We start from the raw sequence: 18,420 nt of genomic DNA on the forward strand, positions 1-18,420 counted from the left end.
GCAGCATCTGGGCCACAGCAGCTTTTCGGTGAACAGGATGGTTATGAGTGGGTGTGATCTTGCATGCCTGTTGAGCACCACTGGCCAGTCACTGGCTCGCAGAGGAAGTGGTGGGAGCTTGACAAGAACGCCTGTGGCAGAGCCAGGGCCTGGACTCAAAACTTGGCACCTTGGCTGCCATCCTCATTCCCAGTGAGTGGAATGGTGAGCAAAGGTCCGTGATGACACCCTGGCCACCCAGTCTGTTACCCTCCTCAGGAGGATGTGTGGCAGGAGTGAAGGGTCCACTCCTGCAGTCTTCACACTCCAGTGGCCCAGACTGGAGGACAGTCTTCCCAAATCCCGTATTGTGGGAGTAGCTGCTTCTTTCTCTTGGTGATACATTAACATGAGATTTCAACACATGGAAGGATCTTGAAAACGATGACTACTGTGCAAAGCTTGTATTCCCATCTCTTTAAGCGAACAAGCTTTCTGAGCTTCTATATCCATGAAGATGAAAAACAGGAAAAAAAACTGACAACCTGTCTCATTTCTGCCCTAAGTAATATCTTCCCATGATGACATTAACTGTTTGCAAATAAGCCCCGTACAGATAATAATGCATTTCTGGCCAGGTGTGGTGGCTCACGCCTGTAATCCCAGCACATTGGGAGGCTGAGGTGGGCAGATCACTTGAGGTCAGGAGTTCAAGACAAGCCTGGCCAACATGGTGAAACGACGTCTCTACTAAAAATACAAAAACTAGCCAGGCATGGTGGCATACACCTGTAATCCCAGCTACTCAGAAGGCTGAGGCAGGTGAATCACTTGAATCCAGGAGGCGGAGGTTGCAGTGAGCCGAGACTGTGCCACTGCACTCCAGCCTGGGCAACAGAGTGAAACTCCATCTCCAAAAAAAAAAAGAGAGCATTTCTAGTTCAATTTTATTTTTATGTTTATTATGAAAATTGGAAATCTACGCGTCATTTTGATTGGGTATTTATAATAATCGTAAGAATAACAATCGGCCAGATTGTTCCCATGTTAAGCCTCAGTGCTTTGTATTTTGTCAGGGTGCGCTGAGACTGGTGTTTGGTAGGGACAGGCCAGACCATGCCACAGTGACAGACGTCAACAACAGCCCAGGTTGTTTGGCCCCACACACTGCTCACAGGGAGACTGGGGGCTCTGTCCCGCCATCCTCAGCCTGACACATGGCGGCCCTCGCCCCTGGTGTCCAGTGAGGAGTGGGGGGTGAGCTGCCCTCTGCCTTCAGAGCCTTCGCATCAGCGATGTCACTGGCTTTACACACTTGTGGTGGTGAGGGAGGTGGGGGTGAAATCCCGTTCTGTGCCCAGGAAAGGAACAGAAAATATTTGTGATGCCCACACCTTTCAAACCTAACACATTTTGCATTAGGATACAAATATGGGGAGGAGTGGAATAGAAATATGAGTTCAAGAAAAAGAAGAAATAAACTTTCGAGCTGTGAAAGAACAGCTTGCTGGTGTCCTCTAAGTGGCTGATGGTATCAAATTGTAATGGCATTTTTGTTCCACTGGATACACTGAAAAGGAAAATGGCAAGATTTGGCTGGGCGCGGTGGCTCATGCCTGTAATCCCAGCACTTTGGGAGGCCGAGGGAGGTGGATCACGAGGTCAGGAGATTGAGACCATCCTGGCTAACGCGGTGAAACTCTGTCTCTACTAAAAATACAGAAAATTAGCCGGGCGCGGTGGCAGGCGCCTGTAGTCCCAGCTACTTGGGAGGCTGAGGCAGGAGAATGGCATGAACCTGGGAGGCGGAGCTTGCAGTGAGCCAAGATCGTGCCACTGCACTCCAGCCTGAGCAACAGAGCGAGACTCAGTCTCAAAATAATAATAATAATAATAATAATAAAATAAAAAATAAAAATAAATGAAATGGCAAGATTTATAATATGCTGACTTACACCATAAGCATGTTTAAAACATGATGAAGAAAAATCTTAGATAACTAAAAAAACGAGGGAAGAGATACATTCCCTTAAGGTTTCATTTAGGGGACTCCAAGCACCAAAGTTTAAGACCTCTGTGTACCAGCCTGGCCAACATAGTGAGACCGTCTCTACAAATAATAATAAACAAATTAGCCAGGTGTGGTGGCACACGCCTGTGATCTCAACTACTTGGGAGGTTGAGGTGGGCGAAACACTTGAGCCTAGGAAATCAAGACGAACCTGGGCAACATGGCGAAACCCTGTCTCTACAGAAAATTAGCCAGGTGTGATGGCATACACCTGTAGTGTCAGCTACTTGGGAAGCTGAGGTGGGAGGATCACCTGAGGCTGGGAGGTTGAGGATGCAGTGAGCCATGATTGTGCCACTGCACTCCAGCCTGGGCAACAGAGCAAGACCCTGTCTCAAAAAAAGCCCCAAATCCTGTGCAGACGACACCTGCCTGCAGGCCCCACTTGCCTTTGCTTCCCTTGCCTTGCTTTGCAGGGATGCATGGCTGGCAGTGCTGCCTTCCCTGTAGCCTGGGCCCCTCCAGGGCAGCCTCCTCATTGACCTCCTTCTCTTCCCCTCCTTCCCTGTCACCTGACAGCCTCCCTGCCACTCTTGCACCAGCAAACAGGTGCCCCAAGTCCTTTATAGAATGACCCCGCCTGGTCTCCTGCCACCCCGGGCACACGCCAGATCATTGCTGAGGTGTTCCCCAGCTGAGGACACCTGCCCAGCCTCAACACTGGCTCCCCACGTCTCTGCCCAAGAGCACTCCCTCAGGTGTGGACCCCACACCTGCTTCTTGCGTCTCTCCCACCTGCCAGGACATCCAGGTCACTGAGCCCAGAGAGGTGGGCTCTCAGTGTCAGGGCTGACCCCACTGCTCCCCTCACCTGGGTCAGAAAAGTCCCCAGCATCCCTGGGGGGCATCCCTTCGATTTGGGGTTGACAGGATGGAGAGGTCCTTGCCCCAGGACTTCTGCTCTGCAGAGACAGTCCAGCAAATGCTGGCTGCAGGAGCACTGGGCACAGCGGCCTCCATGCATGGGGGCTCTGCCCGGGCCTCCACGCACCCCTTAGCACAGCAATGACAGCTCTGCCTGGAGAAACCCTTCAATTCCTAAACACAACTCATGCAGAAGCCACAGCAGGTGATGCCGCATGCAGTCCTGGGCCCTGACATGACGCCGCCTGTCTGGAAAGCACTTCCTCCTACATCAAGTACTCCCTGGAGTTGTGACCACAGATCTTAGTGTCACCCACAAGTTTAGTAAAGAGACATGATCCCTGGTGTCTTGAGACCTTCAGGAGACAATGGTTTCTGTTTGCCAGGCAGACGCTACATCTAAGTGGAGACACTGAGCCTTTGTTTCCTGGGAATGAATCATGGGGGAGGGGGTGGGGGGTGGGGAAGGGTGGAGGGCAAGGCTCCCAAACTTTGAGGTGGGCTAAGCCCGCACCCTTTTAGGCAGCTGCTGGTCTGTGTCTCGCTGTGGGGATGGCGGGCATAGGCCAGGTAAGACCCCCCGTAAAGCGGCGTTGGCCTCCTCTGGGGCCCTGGGTGTATATGGGCGGCATCTCCGAACCCCGGGGGTCCTGTGTTCCAGCCGGGCTGCTGTACTGAGACCCTGCACCAGGCTGAGGACAGTGTGGGGCTCACCCCAAGCGTTCTTCCTGCCACCACTCTGCTCCTCCTGGCCTGAGGTGCGTCGCCCATCTCCACGTGTTTTATTTCTGGCCCACAGATGTGTTCTAACAACCCCTAAACTCAGTACCCCTAGGGTGCAGGCCTGCACCCAGGAACCCGCCCAGCTGCAAACTCCCAGAAGCACTGGGCCTAGGGCAGGCCTGAGTGCCACCCCCACAACCCTGGCCCCATGTAGAGCCTCAGGCCCTGTGGGCTCTGCATGCCTGGTCCATGGCCCTGGCGCTCTGCTGAGTGGAGCTGGCAGCCTTGCCTGGAGCCTGACACACGGCTAGTTCAGGCGAAGTGGACAGCAAGCCATCTCCAGAAACTGCGCCAGCAGGGCTGAGAGGCCACATGAAACCCTGGTCATCACTGACACGGGCACACATGTTGAGGTTGAAAGGCTGCTGGGGGTCACTCGAGGGTTTATTTCAGGGTAGGCGGCAGTGACTGCCCTGTGGCAGGAACAGGCTGGCATATGCCAAAGTCATGGCAGCAGCAGCTGCGTCCAACCTGGCAGCCCCACACCCACACACAACCCTGCCTGGCTGCGAGACAAGGGCAGGCCACAGGAGCCACGGAGCAGACTGTAACAGCAACGTGGCCAGGCCGAGCACATGGCCTCCCTGCTGTCAGCCACTGCAGATCAGCTGGGCTCCTGATGCTTCTCTGGTCCTGTGGATTCTGGCACCACTGGGTAGGAGGGGTCTGCCACCCCCTTGCCACAGCTGTAGACAGAGAAGAAGCGGATGGCCAGTGAGTCAGGCTCCCACAGTGGGCTGGGAGCAGCACTCTTTTCTCAATGTGGGTTTTACAAGGGGACTTAGTTTACCCTGTTAGCCTATGTGGGAAAGGTGACATGACCCCAAATGTCCAGGAAACAATGGCTGCTGCAGCCCAGGATGAGGTGAGGAAGGTGGCCGGCAGAGGACTAAGGCTGCAGGTGGGTATGTGGATGGGCGTGAGGGGAGCAGGGGAGGGCAGGCTAGAGCACGTTCTAGAGCCAGCCTGTCTTTGAGGAAGACAGCAGAAGCGCTCACTTTTGCAGAGACTGCAGTTCAGGAGGTAAATCGCATCCCATGTAAACACCGTTCGTAATACTGTATTCCAGCAAAGCACCAAAACAGGGGTCCTGTTGGCAATAACAATTAGCCTGGTGTGAGAGCAAGTGAAGGCCCCATGTCTCCTGGTGCCGCGTACATCTCATCCCTAGTGACCTGGACCCTCCCTCCTTAAGTGATCACAGCCCACCCAGTGCCTGAAAACTCACTCGAACGAGAACATGGGGGTTTCCCAGCACTATCAGCAAAGCTTTGGGTCTGGTGATTGCAACATTAAATCTTTTTGAGTTGGACAAGAAACCCAAAAAATATCGATCATCTTCAAATCTATCTTCATTTGACCGTACCTAAAAGCACACAGAGATGAATAAAAATGGCACTTGAAGTTTTTGGGGGGCATGAAGAGAAACTCTTGATATATGAAAACATTTAAAAATGTTAAATAGCAGAATGACCTCATTTTTGGTTCAAAAAGAAACAGGAGGCCAGGCACGGTGGCTCATGCCTGTAATCCTAGCACTTTGGGAGGCCAAGGTGGGAGGATCACGAGGTCAGGAGATCGAGACCATCCTGGCTAACATGGTGAAACCCCGTCTCTACTAATACAAAAAAAAATTAGCCAGGCGTGGTGGCAGGCACCTGTAGTCCCAGCTACTCGGGAGGCTGAGGCAGGAGAATGGCGTGAACCTGGGAGGCGGAGCTTGCAGTGAGCCGAGATAGCACCACTGCACTCCAGCCTGGGTGACAGAGTGAGACGCCATCTCAAAAAAAAAAAAAAAAAAAAAAAAGAAACAGGAGGAGGGGGGAGGGAGAGAAGCGGGAGGAGGAAGGGCAGCAGAAAGGGATGGGTCTCATCGGCACTCCATCTGCAGACAGGGAGCCCTCACACTTGTGGCTGTCTGGATGGCGGAGTCTTAGGGGCTCTCCTGCGGGTACCTGCCCTCCCACTCTCTGCTCCTCAGCTGCCTGTTCTTCCAACTTCGTGTCCCTCCTTCTCCAAGGCATTCACCATGTCTTCCTGGGTCCCTTCTCTTTACTTTCCTGTGTCTTAGTCTTTGAGTATTGTTTTAAAAGACCTTCCCACAGCCACTGCTTACGATGGCTCCTGGGCCTAGGGAGTCTCCGCCTGCAGCTGCTTCTCCGGGCTGGGAATTGGCCTCTGCCCCTTTAGATCTGAAGCCCCCAGAACCCCCAGGGCAGCAAGCGCCTGACTGGCCATCCCCACGGAGAACAGGGATACCTACGGTCGAAATGATGATGACCAGATACTCTTGTCCTTGAAACTCCTCTACTGATCCAACCTTTATATCCATCAGGTCAACGTTACGCAAAAGAATTCTGATTTTCTCCACCTTGAGAACAGATTAAAAGAAACGCTGAAGATAACACCGTACATATCCATTTCTTTTCCTTTTTTTTTTTTTTTTTCTGAGACAGAGTCTTACTCTGTCACCCAGGCTGGAGTGCAGTGGCGTGATCTCGGCTCACTGCAACCTCTGCCTCCCGGGTTTAAGCAATTCTCCTGCCTCAGCCTCCTGAGCAGCTGGGATTATGGGTGCGTGCCACCACGCCTGGCTAATTTTTTGTATTTTTTAGTAGAGAGAGGGTTTCACCATATTGGCTAGGCTGGTCTCGAACTCCTGACCTTGTGATCTGCCTACCTCGGCCTCCCAAAGTGCTGGGATTACAGGCGTGAGCCACCACGCCCGGCATGTACAAATCAATTTCTTTACACATCACAGCGTAAAGCAAATATTGGCCAATGTGCAGTATATTTTTTAAATTCTTTATTGCTTTCTTCTAATCTGAATTGATTAGAACACAAATTGCAGTTTTAGTTAAACTGGGGACGGGGGACAATACTAATTAGGAAAGCCAAGTTTCATGTGGAAAATCCTCCCTCCCCACAAGCACACATCAAGGATGGAGGAAATCCTTCAGGAGAAATGAGATGCGTGTCTGCTGCTTAGAGCTGAGGTGTGTGTCTCAGCAGGATGGCACCTACGAGCTGAGGTTAAGACACCAGGACACTGGCTGTGTGATGCTTGGCAACTTACTTGTCTCCACAAGCCTTCGTAACATCTGTACCTCTGCGAGAACTAAGCACTCACCTCTCAAGGCCCCGAGGTCAGAAAAAAGGAAACATAACATCTGTGAAGGGCTCTGCGGTCAGCATGCACGCGGTACAGGTGATGTTACTGTGATGGACTAGGGGACCCACCTTTTCTTCTGCATTTTGGGGGTTCTTTCCAAGTTCTGCTTGGTGGTGTGAATACCACAGGGACACATGCTTCACGAACGAAACCTGGCGTTTGGCATGGGAGGCACCTGTGTCCCCACCAGAGCTCCAGGGCCACTGTGAACATGTGGAGATGCTTCCTGGGACCAGCCCCTGGGGCCTGGGGACGCTAACTCTCCTATAATCACATCACAGAGTCATACGAAATGAGAAGCGTCCCATTCAAATATACCCAAAGTGCCCCCTTTGAGAAACACTGGGTTAAAGCTGGGGGTTGGCAAATGTTTTCCCAAAGGGCCAAATATCAAGGGACATATAAATGTAACCATTTAGAAATGTAAAAACTGTTCTAGGCTCCAGCCATAGAAAAGCTGCCAGCTGCCTGGAACTGGCCCGTGGATGGCAGTTGGTTGACCTCTCATGTTGAACGACATTCAAGTGTGGTCCTGCTCCTTTAAAAACCTGCTGCTGCTCACAAGGAGCTTGTTCCTGCCTCTGTGGAGCTGCAGGAGCCAAGGAGCAGGGCTGCAGGGACCTCACAGAGCCAGGCGTGCCTGGGCAGGGCATACCTGCTTCCGGTAGGGCGTGATGACGCCAATGTCGCTGGCAGACACCTGACTGGAGATGCTCTGGGCCAGGAGGCAGCAGTAGCGCAGGACCTGGACGGCCTCGGTCGGGTTGAACCACGATGGGCTTTTTCCCTCCCGTACCTCGCTGCCCTGGGTTGGTGAGGAGAGAAAACCTACTTTATTTCATGAATATTCACCAGAAGGCTACAATCCAGGAGCTGAAGTCGGTGCTGGGAATACACACTGAATATGACAGAATAAATCCCTGCTCTCGTGCAGAACTTACATGTGAGCAGGGCAGATGGCATATGTTAAATAATGATGAAATGGCTCACAGTCATGCTAAACGCTACAGAGGAGGACGGGTCACACAAGTCCGACACTCAGGTCTGAACCCTGGAGTGGAGGGCTGGCTGGTATTTCTCATCTTTTTTTTTTTTTTTTTTGGATATTAGACCTTTGATATAGCTACTTCTCATCTTGAAAATACTCTTCCTTAGAAAACATTAATGAGATATACTGACATAAAAGACAGACATATAGATCAACAGGGTAGAACGGAGAACCTAGAAATAAACCCTTGCGTATATGGCCAGATGACTTTTGACAAGGGTGCCAGGGCAGTTTTTCAACCAATGCTGCTGGAAAAACTAGAGAGCCACATGAAAAGGATGAACATGGACTCTCACCTGACGCCACCTGGGAACGTAAACTCAAGGTGGATCGAAGATCTAAACCTAAGACCTAAATCCATAAAATTCTTGGAGGAAAATGGAAAAAGCCCCATGACATTGGGTTTGGCAATGATTTCTTGGATACGACTCCAAAGCCACTGGCAATAACTAAAAGGGATACGCTGGACTACATCCAAATGGAAAATGTCTGGGCATCAACGGACGCAATCAACAACGTGAAAAGATAATCTGCGGAGGGGGAGAAAACCTTTGCAAATAGTATATAGGAAGTTAATATTCAAAGCTACGAGGAAGTCTTAAACTCACTGACAAAAAGTGACCAATTAAATACGGGCAAAGGACCTGAATTCTCCAAAGGAGACATACAAATGGCCAACAGGTACATGAAGAGCTGCTCAATGTCACAAATCACTGGGGAAATGCAAATCAAAACTACAGTGAGCTACACCTCACTCCCACTAAGATGGCTACTATAAAACAACCCAGAAAATAAGTGGTGGTGAGGATGTGGGGAAACTGGAACCCTGTGGCACTGTTGGTGGGGTGTGGAATACTGCAGGTACTGTGGAAAGCAAGATGATGGTTTCTCAAAAAATTAAGACTAGAATTGCCAACAATTCCGCTTCCGGGTATGTACCCATGAGGACTGAAGGCAGGGTCTCAAATAGATATTTGTACACCCATTGTAGCAGCACTACTCACAATAGTCAAACGTCTGCAGACCAAGTGTCCACTGACAGATGAACTGATAAGCCAAGTGTGGTATATGCACACAATACAATGTTACTCAGCCCCCAAAAGGGAGGAAATTCTGACACACACCACAACATGGATGAACCTTGAGGACATGATGCTCAGTGCAATAAGCTGGTCACAGAAGGACAAACACTCCATGATTAATTCCACTTGTATGAAGTACCTAGAACAGCTGAATTCATACAGTCAGAAAGTAGAATGGTGGCTGCTAGGGGCTGCAGGGAAGAAAGTTACTGTTTCATGGGTATAGAATTTTAATACTGCAAGATAAAAGTTCTGGAGACTGCAAAACAATGTGAATATACTTAACGCTATTAAACTTTACACTTAAAAATGGAGTCCGGGCGCGGTGGCTCACGCCTGTAATCCCAGCACTTTGGGAGGCCGAGGTGGGCAGATCACTTGAGGTCAAGAGTTTGAGACCAGCCTGGCCAACATGGTGAAACCCTGTCTCTACTAAAAATACAAAAATTAGCTGGGCATGGTGGGGCACGCCTGTAGTCCCAGTTGCTCGGGAGGCTGAGGCATGAGAACTGCTTGAACCTGGGAGGCGGAGGTTGCAGTGACCCAATATCATGCCACTGTACTCCAGCCTGGGTGACAGAGTGAGACAACTGTCTCAAAAAAAAAAAAAAAAGAGGTTTTTAACATGACAAATTTTATATTATGTGTACATTTATTTATGAATGAATGAATGAATGAGACAGGGTTTCACTCTGTCGCCCAGACTAAAGTGCCAGGGCATGATCACAGTTCACTGCAACCTCAACCTCCCCAGGCTCAGGTGATCCTCCCACTCAGCCTCCTGAGTAGCTGGGCCTACAAGTGTGCATCACCATGCCCGGATAATTTTTGTATTTTTTGTAGAGATAGGGTCTTGCTATGTTGTCCTGGCCGTTCTTGAACTCCTGGGCTCAAGCAATCTGCCTGCCTTGGCCTCCTACGTCCGGCCCTAGAATTTAAAAAAGTGACCACCAGGCTGGGTGCGGTGGCTCACGCCTGTAATACCAGCACTTTGGGAGGCCAAGGCGGGCAGATCACGAGGTCAGGAGTTCGAGACTAGCCGAGCCAACATGGTGAAACCCCGTCTCTACTAAAAATACAAAAATTAGCCGGATGTGGTGGCAGGCACCTGCAGTCCCAGATCCTAGGGAGTCGGAGGCATGAGAATTGCTTGAAACTGGGAGGCAGAAGTTGCAGCGAGCCAAGATTGCACCACTGCACTCCAGCCAGGGTGACAGAACAAAACCCTGTCTCAAAACAAAACAGACAAACAAAACCCCCCAAAAGTCACCGCCAGATAAAGCAGTAAAAATACAAAAATTAGTTGGACGTGGTGGCAGGCGCCTGTAGTCCCAGCTACTTGGGAGGCTGAGGCACGAGAATCGCTTGAACCTGGAAGGCGGAGGTTGCAGTGAGCCGAGATTGGCGCCATTGCACCCCAGCTGGGGTGAAAGAGCAAAACTTTGTCTCAAAAAAAAAAAAAAAACCCACAAAACAAAACCCAAAAAAGTGACCACCAGATAAAGCAGTAAGAATTAATTTTGCTGTTATTGTTAAACCATTAACTTACTCATTTATTGTAAATAATAAATGACTGAAGAAACTTAAAAGATTAATGGGATGGAAACTTATAGCAGAAACTTCTAAATTGAGAAACAATTCAATGAATAGCAACCAATCAACTAGAAAAAATCAGGAAATAAAATAACTAAGAAAGATAAAGAAGAAATCATGTGAAATCACTATAGACTGGGCTGATTTATGTCACTAAAAGCAAACTGACTCCCAAAATGGATTAAATATAAAAACCTAGCTGCTCCTAAGAAATACAACAATAAAAAATGAAGAGGGCAAAGACGTACCAGGTAAAAAGAAAAAAGGGGCAATGTTAATATTACGAGGTAGAATTTAAGACTAAAACACATGACAGTATGGAAGGATATTACATAATGAGGAAGATAAAGCAATGATAAATTATATGCATGAAACACGGCAGTTAAAATTCGTAAGACAAGAACGATCAGAAACCCAAGGATAATTTGATGAGGAGCACAACGAGAACGAGAGGCTTCATGACTCTTCTCTGCCACAGCCTATCCGGTGGACAGATCCTAGGCCAGGACACAGAGCTGCTGAGTGACAGCCTCCATGCATTTATTTATATTTATTTATATAGTTTTTAGAGTCAGGGTCTCACTCTGTCGCCTGGGCTGGGGTACAGTGGTGCAATCTTAGCTCACTGCAGCCTCAATCTCGGGCTCAAGTGATCCTCCTGCCTCAGCCTCCCAAGTAGCCGGGACCAAAGGCACATGCCACCATGCTCAGCTAATTAAAAAAAAAAATTTTTTTTTTTAAGAGATGGGAGTTTCACTATGTTACCCAGGCCAATCTTGAACTCTTAGGCTCAAGCAATCCTCCTGCCTCAGCCTCCTGAAGTGCTGGGGTTACAGGTGAGCCCCTGTGCCTGGCCACTAATGTGTTTTCCTGATACCCAGGAAAGCTTCTAAGGATGGGTAGAGCTAGGAGGACAGATGGCGGGAGACCACTGCTGGGGAGGGACCCACCTCAGAGTGCACCATGTCTTGAGGTGTCCAGCTCACTGCAGATTCCCCTCAGGACCCCTTCCCTTCCAAATGTGAGAACCCCACAGCCACCATACACATATCCCACCCCACCACTTTGGACAGATCACAGACAGATTTTCTCCCTCAGGAACTTACGAAGAGCAACTGGGGGTCACTGCTGGGTGGGGCATGGAATGCAGAGGCCCCGAGGCAGCCGAGTGGTGTAACCTGGACCCCTGTCCTCCGGGGCCCGTGGCATGGAAGGGGCACTGGCACCAGGGTTCCCCGTGTGGCCCGGGTGCAGCCCTCACTGCAGATACCTTGAATGCCCCTTCTTCTGGGGCAGGGGGTTAATGCAAAACTTGATTTCTGCTCTAACTAAATTCCTAATACAAACCATCTCATTTTAGTGAATGCTTGTAATTTTGCTTGGCCACTGAGCATCTAACTCTGTCCCTCCGTGAGGCCTCGGAGAAGGGGTGGTGGCCTGTCACTCCTCAGGCCCCAGGCACACGGCTCGGGCTCGCAGCTGCTGCCTTCCCTACCGGGCTCTCTCCTGACAGCTCCAACCCTCAAGGGAAGCACCAGGAGGGAGGCAGTGGTGGCCTCTGGGAGCTTCCTGCGGCCCCGGGATGTCCCCAGCCACACAGCCCTGCGAGCTTCCCCAAGCCCTCCAGAGCTCACTGGGCAGCTTCGCTTCTCTTGGAGCCCAGTGCTTGTCTGCTGTTACCACCTGAGAGTGGTGCCCGTGATGCCCCCTTGGTGCCAGGCACAACTCATCTGGCAGGAGAAGTCGGCATCCATCTTGGGGGGCACAAGACCCCGATGGTTTTTCACTCTCTGGAGACCAGCAGAACATCTGCCCCGCCACAGGCAGGTGACAGAGCCTCACCTGGGAGGAAGGACCTCCTGCCACACTGTCCTTACCCGACACGGTCACCTATGGGTTCAAGACACAACTCACCCGCACACCATGGAAGATGAGAGGGAAGCCTTTCTTAGGCAACTTCTCCCAGCCCAGCAAGGAGGTCACTACTGTGGGGTCCGCACAGACCTCGAGTTCCCTGTGGTAGAACAGCCGTGAGGGCAGCGTCAGCAGGGCCTCGTGGGATCGGTAGTTCTTCACCAGCTTTGTGACCTGCAAGGAGATGGTGATGGGTCACAAGGGGAAGGTGGTACCCGGCACAGTTTCTGTCGAAGGAAAAGCGGTTCTGCATGGCAAACGTGAGGCCTGCCTGACTTCCAAGCCTGACTCTGTCCCTGCGCCCCTGTGTGTCGCCTGCCCCCAGACCAAGCCCTTGGATGATGGTCAAGCCAAGGGTCCATCTGAATAGAAAATGGAAACATCAGGAAGAAAAGGGTGTGATGACTGCCCTCTGTTCCTCTCCTGGGTCTGGGTGTGGCTGAGGGGCCTCTTAAAGGGCTCCTGCCACCTGGAACCCAGCAGCCGGGTAGAGGGTAGGTGGATGCCTCCCTCGTGTGCTGAGAGCTTCACCCTGGAAACAGCGTCTTGCTGGCCCACACAGCCCTGCCTCCGCTTGGCCACAGGGAAGGAAGAGCTCCTGGGCCCCTGGGCCAGGAGAGTATAGACACTGTGACTCTGGGGGCATGGCCAGCCCTGGGCGGGCCTGGCTGTGACTTCACTGATGCGGTTGAGGGTGACTGTGATGTCACCAGTACATGGGACACCTTTACTGTCTGCCTCCAACTTGCCTGGGAAGCTCACTCAGGGCAGGCGCTCTTCCCCTGGTGCTGGTGTAAGCAGCCAGGGAGGGTCTCCAGGGACTACAGGAGTTCAACCAGTCAGAGCACTGCTCAGTCTTGACCCTGCTCATCATGTGAGCCATGTGTTGGCATGAGGACTTGCTGCATCTGTGCCGCGGGGAGCCGTCCTCTGCATGCAATGCTGCACCCTCTGCCCTTCTGTCACGGACTATCCCTCGGGGAGACACTGCTGGGGAGAACACGCCTAGGGCTCTCCCTCCTTGGGATGAGTTAACAAAGCCCCTGTTGGTGAAAACCTGTGTTCCCGCAGTGCTGTCTGTTACTTGCCAGATGACACTGGCACGAGAACGCCATTATTGGCCCCATGAGTCCTCCCGACTCTGTCAAGCCTAACTAGAACGTGTCCAGCCTCCAGCGTGCTACTCCAAACTCCAAATGTGATCTAGAGTCACGGCACCTCTGCCTTAGCTGGACATGGGCAGCTGCTGGGGAAGAGAAAGGAAGTATGTAGCCTCCTGGGGTCACTGTGGCAGCCGCTCTGGTTGGAGGGTGCAGGACACTGCCCAGGCCCTGCATAGGACAAGGCCTTCACCTCCCGTGCGGCAGGGTCTTTTTGTACCTGTGGCCGTGTGCTGCATGCACCTGCCCTGAAGGCTGTGTGGTGGGGACGGTGGTGATGGCAGCGTGCTGGTCTCTCCTGCTGCGGCCACGTCACCTGCACCCACACCTCCAGCAAAGCAGCTAGCGGGTGCAGGCGCACAGCGGTACTGGAGGATGAGGCGAACCTCCGGGGGGGCAGCAGAGCTCTCAGGCGCCCTCTGGGCCCAGCAGCTGCTCGCGGCTGGCCGTCTTCCTGGGGGCAGTTTCATGGCCTCTTGGCACAGCCGGTACCTGTCTTGCGGGTGGTCCCTCATGAGACCTTCCTTGGCCTGAAGACCCCCACCTGCTCCCCACCCTTGACAACCAAGAATGGGGTCCAGTCCTTTTCCCTGAAAGTCTGCCCATGGTAACTGCCCCTCATTTTCTATTGATGTTAATACTGGCAACGGGAATCAGATGGAGACTGTTCTTCTGTGGGCTACAGGGGCTTACAAACTGAGGCTACTTGGTTCACTTTAATGATGGGCCCTGGAGGCCCAAGCTCAGTGTGCTGGGGGCTCCAAAGATGCAAATCCCAAAGCCCATCCCTCAGAATTTGGTACAAGGTTGACTGAGAGCCCAGAACCTGCCCTTCAGTGGGACCTCGGGGTCGGAGCCCACTGAGGAGACACTGCCTGCAGTCACTCTAGGGCAGGCTTTTTAAGACACAAAAGTTACTTCCTGCTTTTCTTACGTTAACAGAGTAACACAGATTTTAATTTATTTTACTGTATCTGACCCCAGAGTCTCAGCCATCAGCACCAGGCTGCAGTTTCTGCTGACGGGGGAGGTGCTGTGGTGGGCGCTCCCCTGCACTCTGCCCACGGATGGAGATGACTCAGGTGGACAGAAGGGTGAGCTGCTCGACTGCCCCAGGGCCTGTGTCTGCTTAACTGGGGACCGGAACGCGCTGGAGTCTGTGACTCACCAACAGGGGGTTATGTGCGCCACAGGCACCGAAAGCATTTTCGTCCCTCTGGTACGCGGGTCGAGACATCAGCCGTTCCAACAAGGACACGTTCAGCCCATAGGCCATGGCGAGTCTGGACTTAATGACTGGGCCAAGCTGCATGGGGTCTCCTGCCAGCACGATCTGCACACACAGGGCCTGTCTCAGCTCATGCAGGGAGGGTGCCGCTGCCACTCCTACGGGCTCAGGTGGGAATGGGGCTGCATGCAGGACGGCCCCATGCTCGCTCTGGCTGCAGGGGACGATGGGAGGGACTGGGAGACCAGGGGATGCCGACAGGGCTTGCAACCGTCTCTCCCTGCTTCCCCCTGAAGTCCTGCCATCTGCCCCCCCGGAGTCCTGCCATCTGCCCCCCCAAAGTCCTGCTATCTGCCCAGCTTCTGCAGCCTGGTTTTCTCTTCTGCGAATCTCTCAAAGTGGTAAGAGCCCCAAGGATGACGTCTATCTTCTGGAAGCTTCTGCATGGCTGGCATCCCACCTGCCCCTTGCCTCTTGCCCATGGTTGCCTTGACCTGGTGAGGCCGCCCTATGCCACTGCTCTGCCTGGACTAGTCCCTGCTCCCTCCCTAGGCCCACCTTCATGCTCCGCCCCACAGTGCCTGGTAATTGGGACAGACATCTAGGATGGGCGCCAAGGAGGAGCCTGAAACGTCCAGCGCTGGACGCTGGATGAGCTCACCTTGATGAGCCACAGTGAGGGAATCGGGGGAGTTCAAGGTGACGCCCACGCCACCATCAGAAGCACCCGGGGAGGAAGCAGGTGGGAGCAGAGGACAGAGGATGCACAGAGCTGGAGGCCGGGGCAGCCTGAGGGGCAAGTGGGTCAGATGCAGGAGCACTGGCCCTGTCCGCCCCTCCAGGCACTGAACGGCTGGCTCACCCAGAGCAGGGACCACATTCCTGACTTTACCGCTGTATCCCCGATACCTAGAATGGCTCTTACCTCCATTTTACAAGTAAATGAGTCAAAACATTCACTTCTAGTCCAAAAGGAATAAAGTACAATAGAGACCCATGGCCCCCAGCACCTCGGGGTCCTTGGCACTTCCACCTGACCCCTGTACGGCTGACTGTTCCCGGCAGGACTGCAAGCCCCATCCCTCAGGAGAACGGGGTGAGGAGGAAGCAGCACACACAGTAGTTGGGACTTACCTGGCCGCTGATGTCCGACATCAGCCCCAGAGGAATGAGGCATTCCGGCTCACTTGCCTGCCCAGCCTCGTCCACAAACACGTGAGTGAAGTGCCCAACTCTAGAGCAAAGATGTTCTAAATGGTAATTTCTGCCGAATTGTTTTAGCAATTGATGCCTCTGACACACTGGCAAAGCCACGCTCGGCACCCCGGGGGCACAGCGGGGTTGCCCAGGGGTGTGCAGGAGCTGGGGGTCTGGGTGTCACCCGGCTGGAGGGAGGACAGGCCACAGGTGTCAGGAGATGCCTGCTAAGCCACATCAGCATCCGGTGCTCTGCATGCAGTGTCTGTATTTCTAGAGATGTGGAGGGAAGGGGTGGGGGCGACGGGCAACACACGAGCGCCTCCTGGGGGCAGCTCACAGGAGAAGCGCCACAGGCTCCTGGCCAGCTCTCTACCTGCGTCTCACTCCTGTGATTATCAAAATACCCAGGCTCTAGTCCTGACCTCCCCTCTCTGAGCTTCCACCTCCCACGTGTCTCTCAGGAGGCGGCTGAGGTGAGAGCAGCTGAATTGGCCGCTGTAAAGCGCTGAGAACAGGCCTGGCCATGCAAGCGGCCACAGATGGCCTCTCCTGCCATCCACTCATTTCCTCTTGACTCATCCTTGTGAGCCACTCTCAGCTGGGCACCGTCCGGCCTGCATGCCAATAGGCTGAGGCCCCAGGAGCCACTTCCCAATCTGCGGTATCATTAAGAAAATGGGGTTGGCCAGGCACGGTGGCTCACGCCTGTAATCCCAGCACTTTGGGAGGCTGAGATGGGTGGATCACGAGGTCAGGAGATGGAGACCATCCTGGCTAACACGGTGAAACCCCGTCTCTACTCAAAATACAAAAAAATTAGCCGGGTGTGGTAGCGGGCGCCTGTAGTCCCAGCTACTTGGGAGGCTGAGGCAGGAGGATGGTGTGAACCTGGGAGGCGGAGCTTGCAGTGAGCTGAGATGTGCCACTGCACTCCAGCTTGGGCGACAGGGCGAGACTCCATCACAAAAAAAAAAAAAAAAAAAAAAAAAAAGAAAAAAAGAAAAAAGAAAATGGGGTCTCTAGAATGGCTCCCTACAATTCTGGCCCCTGCTGCAAACTCAGTGAGGTTCCCAACTACAGAGCAGCCCTCCTGGCGGGTACCTGTCTGGCTCCTCCTTCTCTGTGTGACAAGGGAGGTGCAGGGGCAGAGAGTCCACAGCGTTGCTGATGGACGGGTTGGGGATTTTGCGGGAAGGAGTCGTCAGGAGAAGCTGCGGAGCTCTTGCCATGGGAAGGCTGCGGGACTGAGTGGAGAGCAGGAGCTCACTCGGCACATGATCTATTTCTAGAGCGCAGAGGGGCTGCCCCACCTGGGGCCACGAGCTGAGGAACAGGCACCCCGGCTTCCCTGGCTCGCCCACCCCAGCAGCTTCTACTCTGTGGTCAGGAGGCCTCAGTGGGGAAATGCTGTTGGGGCAGAAACAGGTCCTGATGCCTGAGGAAGCAGGTATGGGGCAGAGAGACTGTCCGGAGCCACGCCAACACTCAACAGGACGCACCTTGGGCCCGCACCCTTCTCACTGCCGAGCCCACGTTCATCCTTCTCACTGCTGAGTCCAGGATCTCCCCTCTCCAACCCTAGACGCTGGGCAAATCCACCACCTCTGAGCCTCAGGTGTCCCATTGTGGGGTGAGACCCTGTGGTCAGACCTGTGCAGGGGTGGGCTCCTGCTTACAGCAGTGCTGGGCCCAACATGTCCTGCATCCACTCACGGTCAGCTGACACCTTTCACTTCAGGTCTCAATGTGTAACTCTCAAGACACGGATTTTACAAGTGACACCGTGAACCCCTCCCAGTGAAAGATGTGGAAATCAGCACACTGCCATTTCCCCATCTCATGTCCCCATTTCTGTTGAAAAAAATTAACATTATATATCTTTCCTAGAATGTAAGCATTTAGGTTTCACTTCTGTATTAATTGCAGTTATATAATGTCACTTTTGCCAGATGACATTGCTACTTCTTTGCCCTTTGAAGTGCCCCTCCCCGCTCCAGCCACCCCCAGTGGCCAACTAACCCTGTGGGGCCTCTGCAGCTGAGCTGCAACACCCTCCCTGCTTCTGCACAGAGCGTCTCTGAGAGTGGCCTGCCCCAGCCGGTCACCTCCTCCCACTACCTGAACGTCAGCTCCAGGGTGCAGGGTGCAGGGTCCATGCAGTGCCCGCCCTGCCCCCACAGAGCCCTCTGCACCCCAGTGAGGACCGGCTCTTCGCCTCCTGACCTTTGACTCATCAACACACATTAACAAAAAAAATCCCTCTCTTGTTCAGATCTGTGCTGTCCAATCCAGTAGCCACACACGGCTCTCGGGCACCGCACAGTGG

The 18,420-nt window shown here is 52.9% G+C and overlaps 1 protein-coding gene across 3 annotated transcripts in view; it reads right to left on the bottom strand.

Annotated features, from left to right (window-relative positions):
* Positions 1–4,041: 4,041 nt before the first annotated feature.
* Positions 4,042–18,420, bottom strand: part of MOV10L1 (Mov10 like RISC complex RNA helicase 1) — a 72,035-nt gene continuing 57,656 nt past the window's right edge. Inside the window, exons 20-27 of one of the 3 annotated variants that reach the window (XM_030815318.1) lie at positions 16,029–16,128; positions 14,835–14,999; positions 12,507–12,680; positions 7,525–7,674; positions 5,961–6,068; positions 4,926–5,063; positions 4,696–4,787; positions 4,064–4,383 (exon numbers count right to left, since the gene is read on the bottom strand). In XM_030815318.1, the coding sequence (XP_030671178.1) occupies positions 4,302–4,383; positions 4,696–4,787; positions 4,926–5,063; positions 5,961–6,068; positions 7,525–7,674; positions 12,507–12,680; positions 14,835–14,999; positions 16,029–16,128 (1,009 nt within the window). In that variant the 3' untranslated portion in view covers positions 4,064–4,301. Of the gene's footprint in view, positions 4,384–4,695; positions 4,788–4,925; positions 5,064–5,960; positions 6,069–7,524; positions 7,675–12,506; positions 12,681–14,834; positions 15,000–16,028; positions 16,129–18,420 lie in introns of all 3 variants that reach the window. The other 2 variants (XM_030815320.1, XM_030815319.1) reach the window with 2 other exon arrangements.

This window comes from Nomascus leucogenys, chromosome 7b (assembly GCF_006542625.1).
Source record: "Nomascus leucogenys isolate Asia chromosome 7b, Asia_NLE_v1, whole genome shotgun sequence".
Lineage (NCBI taxonomy): Eukaryota > Metazoa > Chordata > Mammalia > Primates > Hylobatidae > Nomascus > Nomascus leucogenys.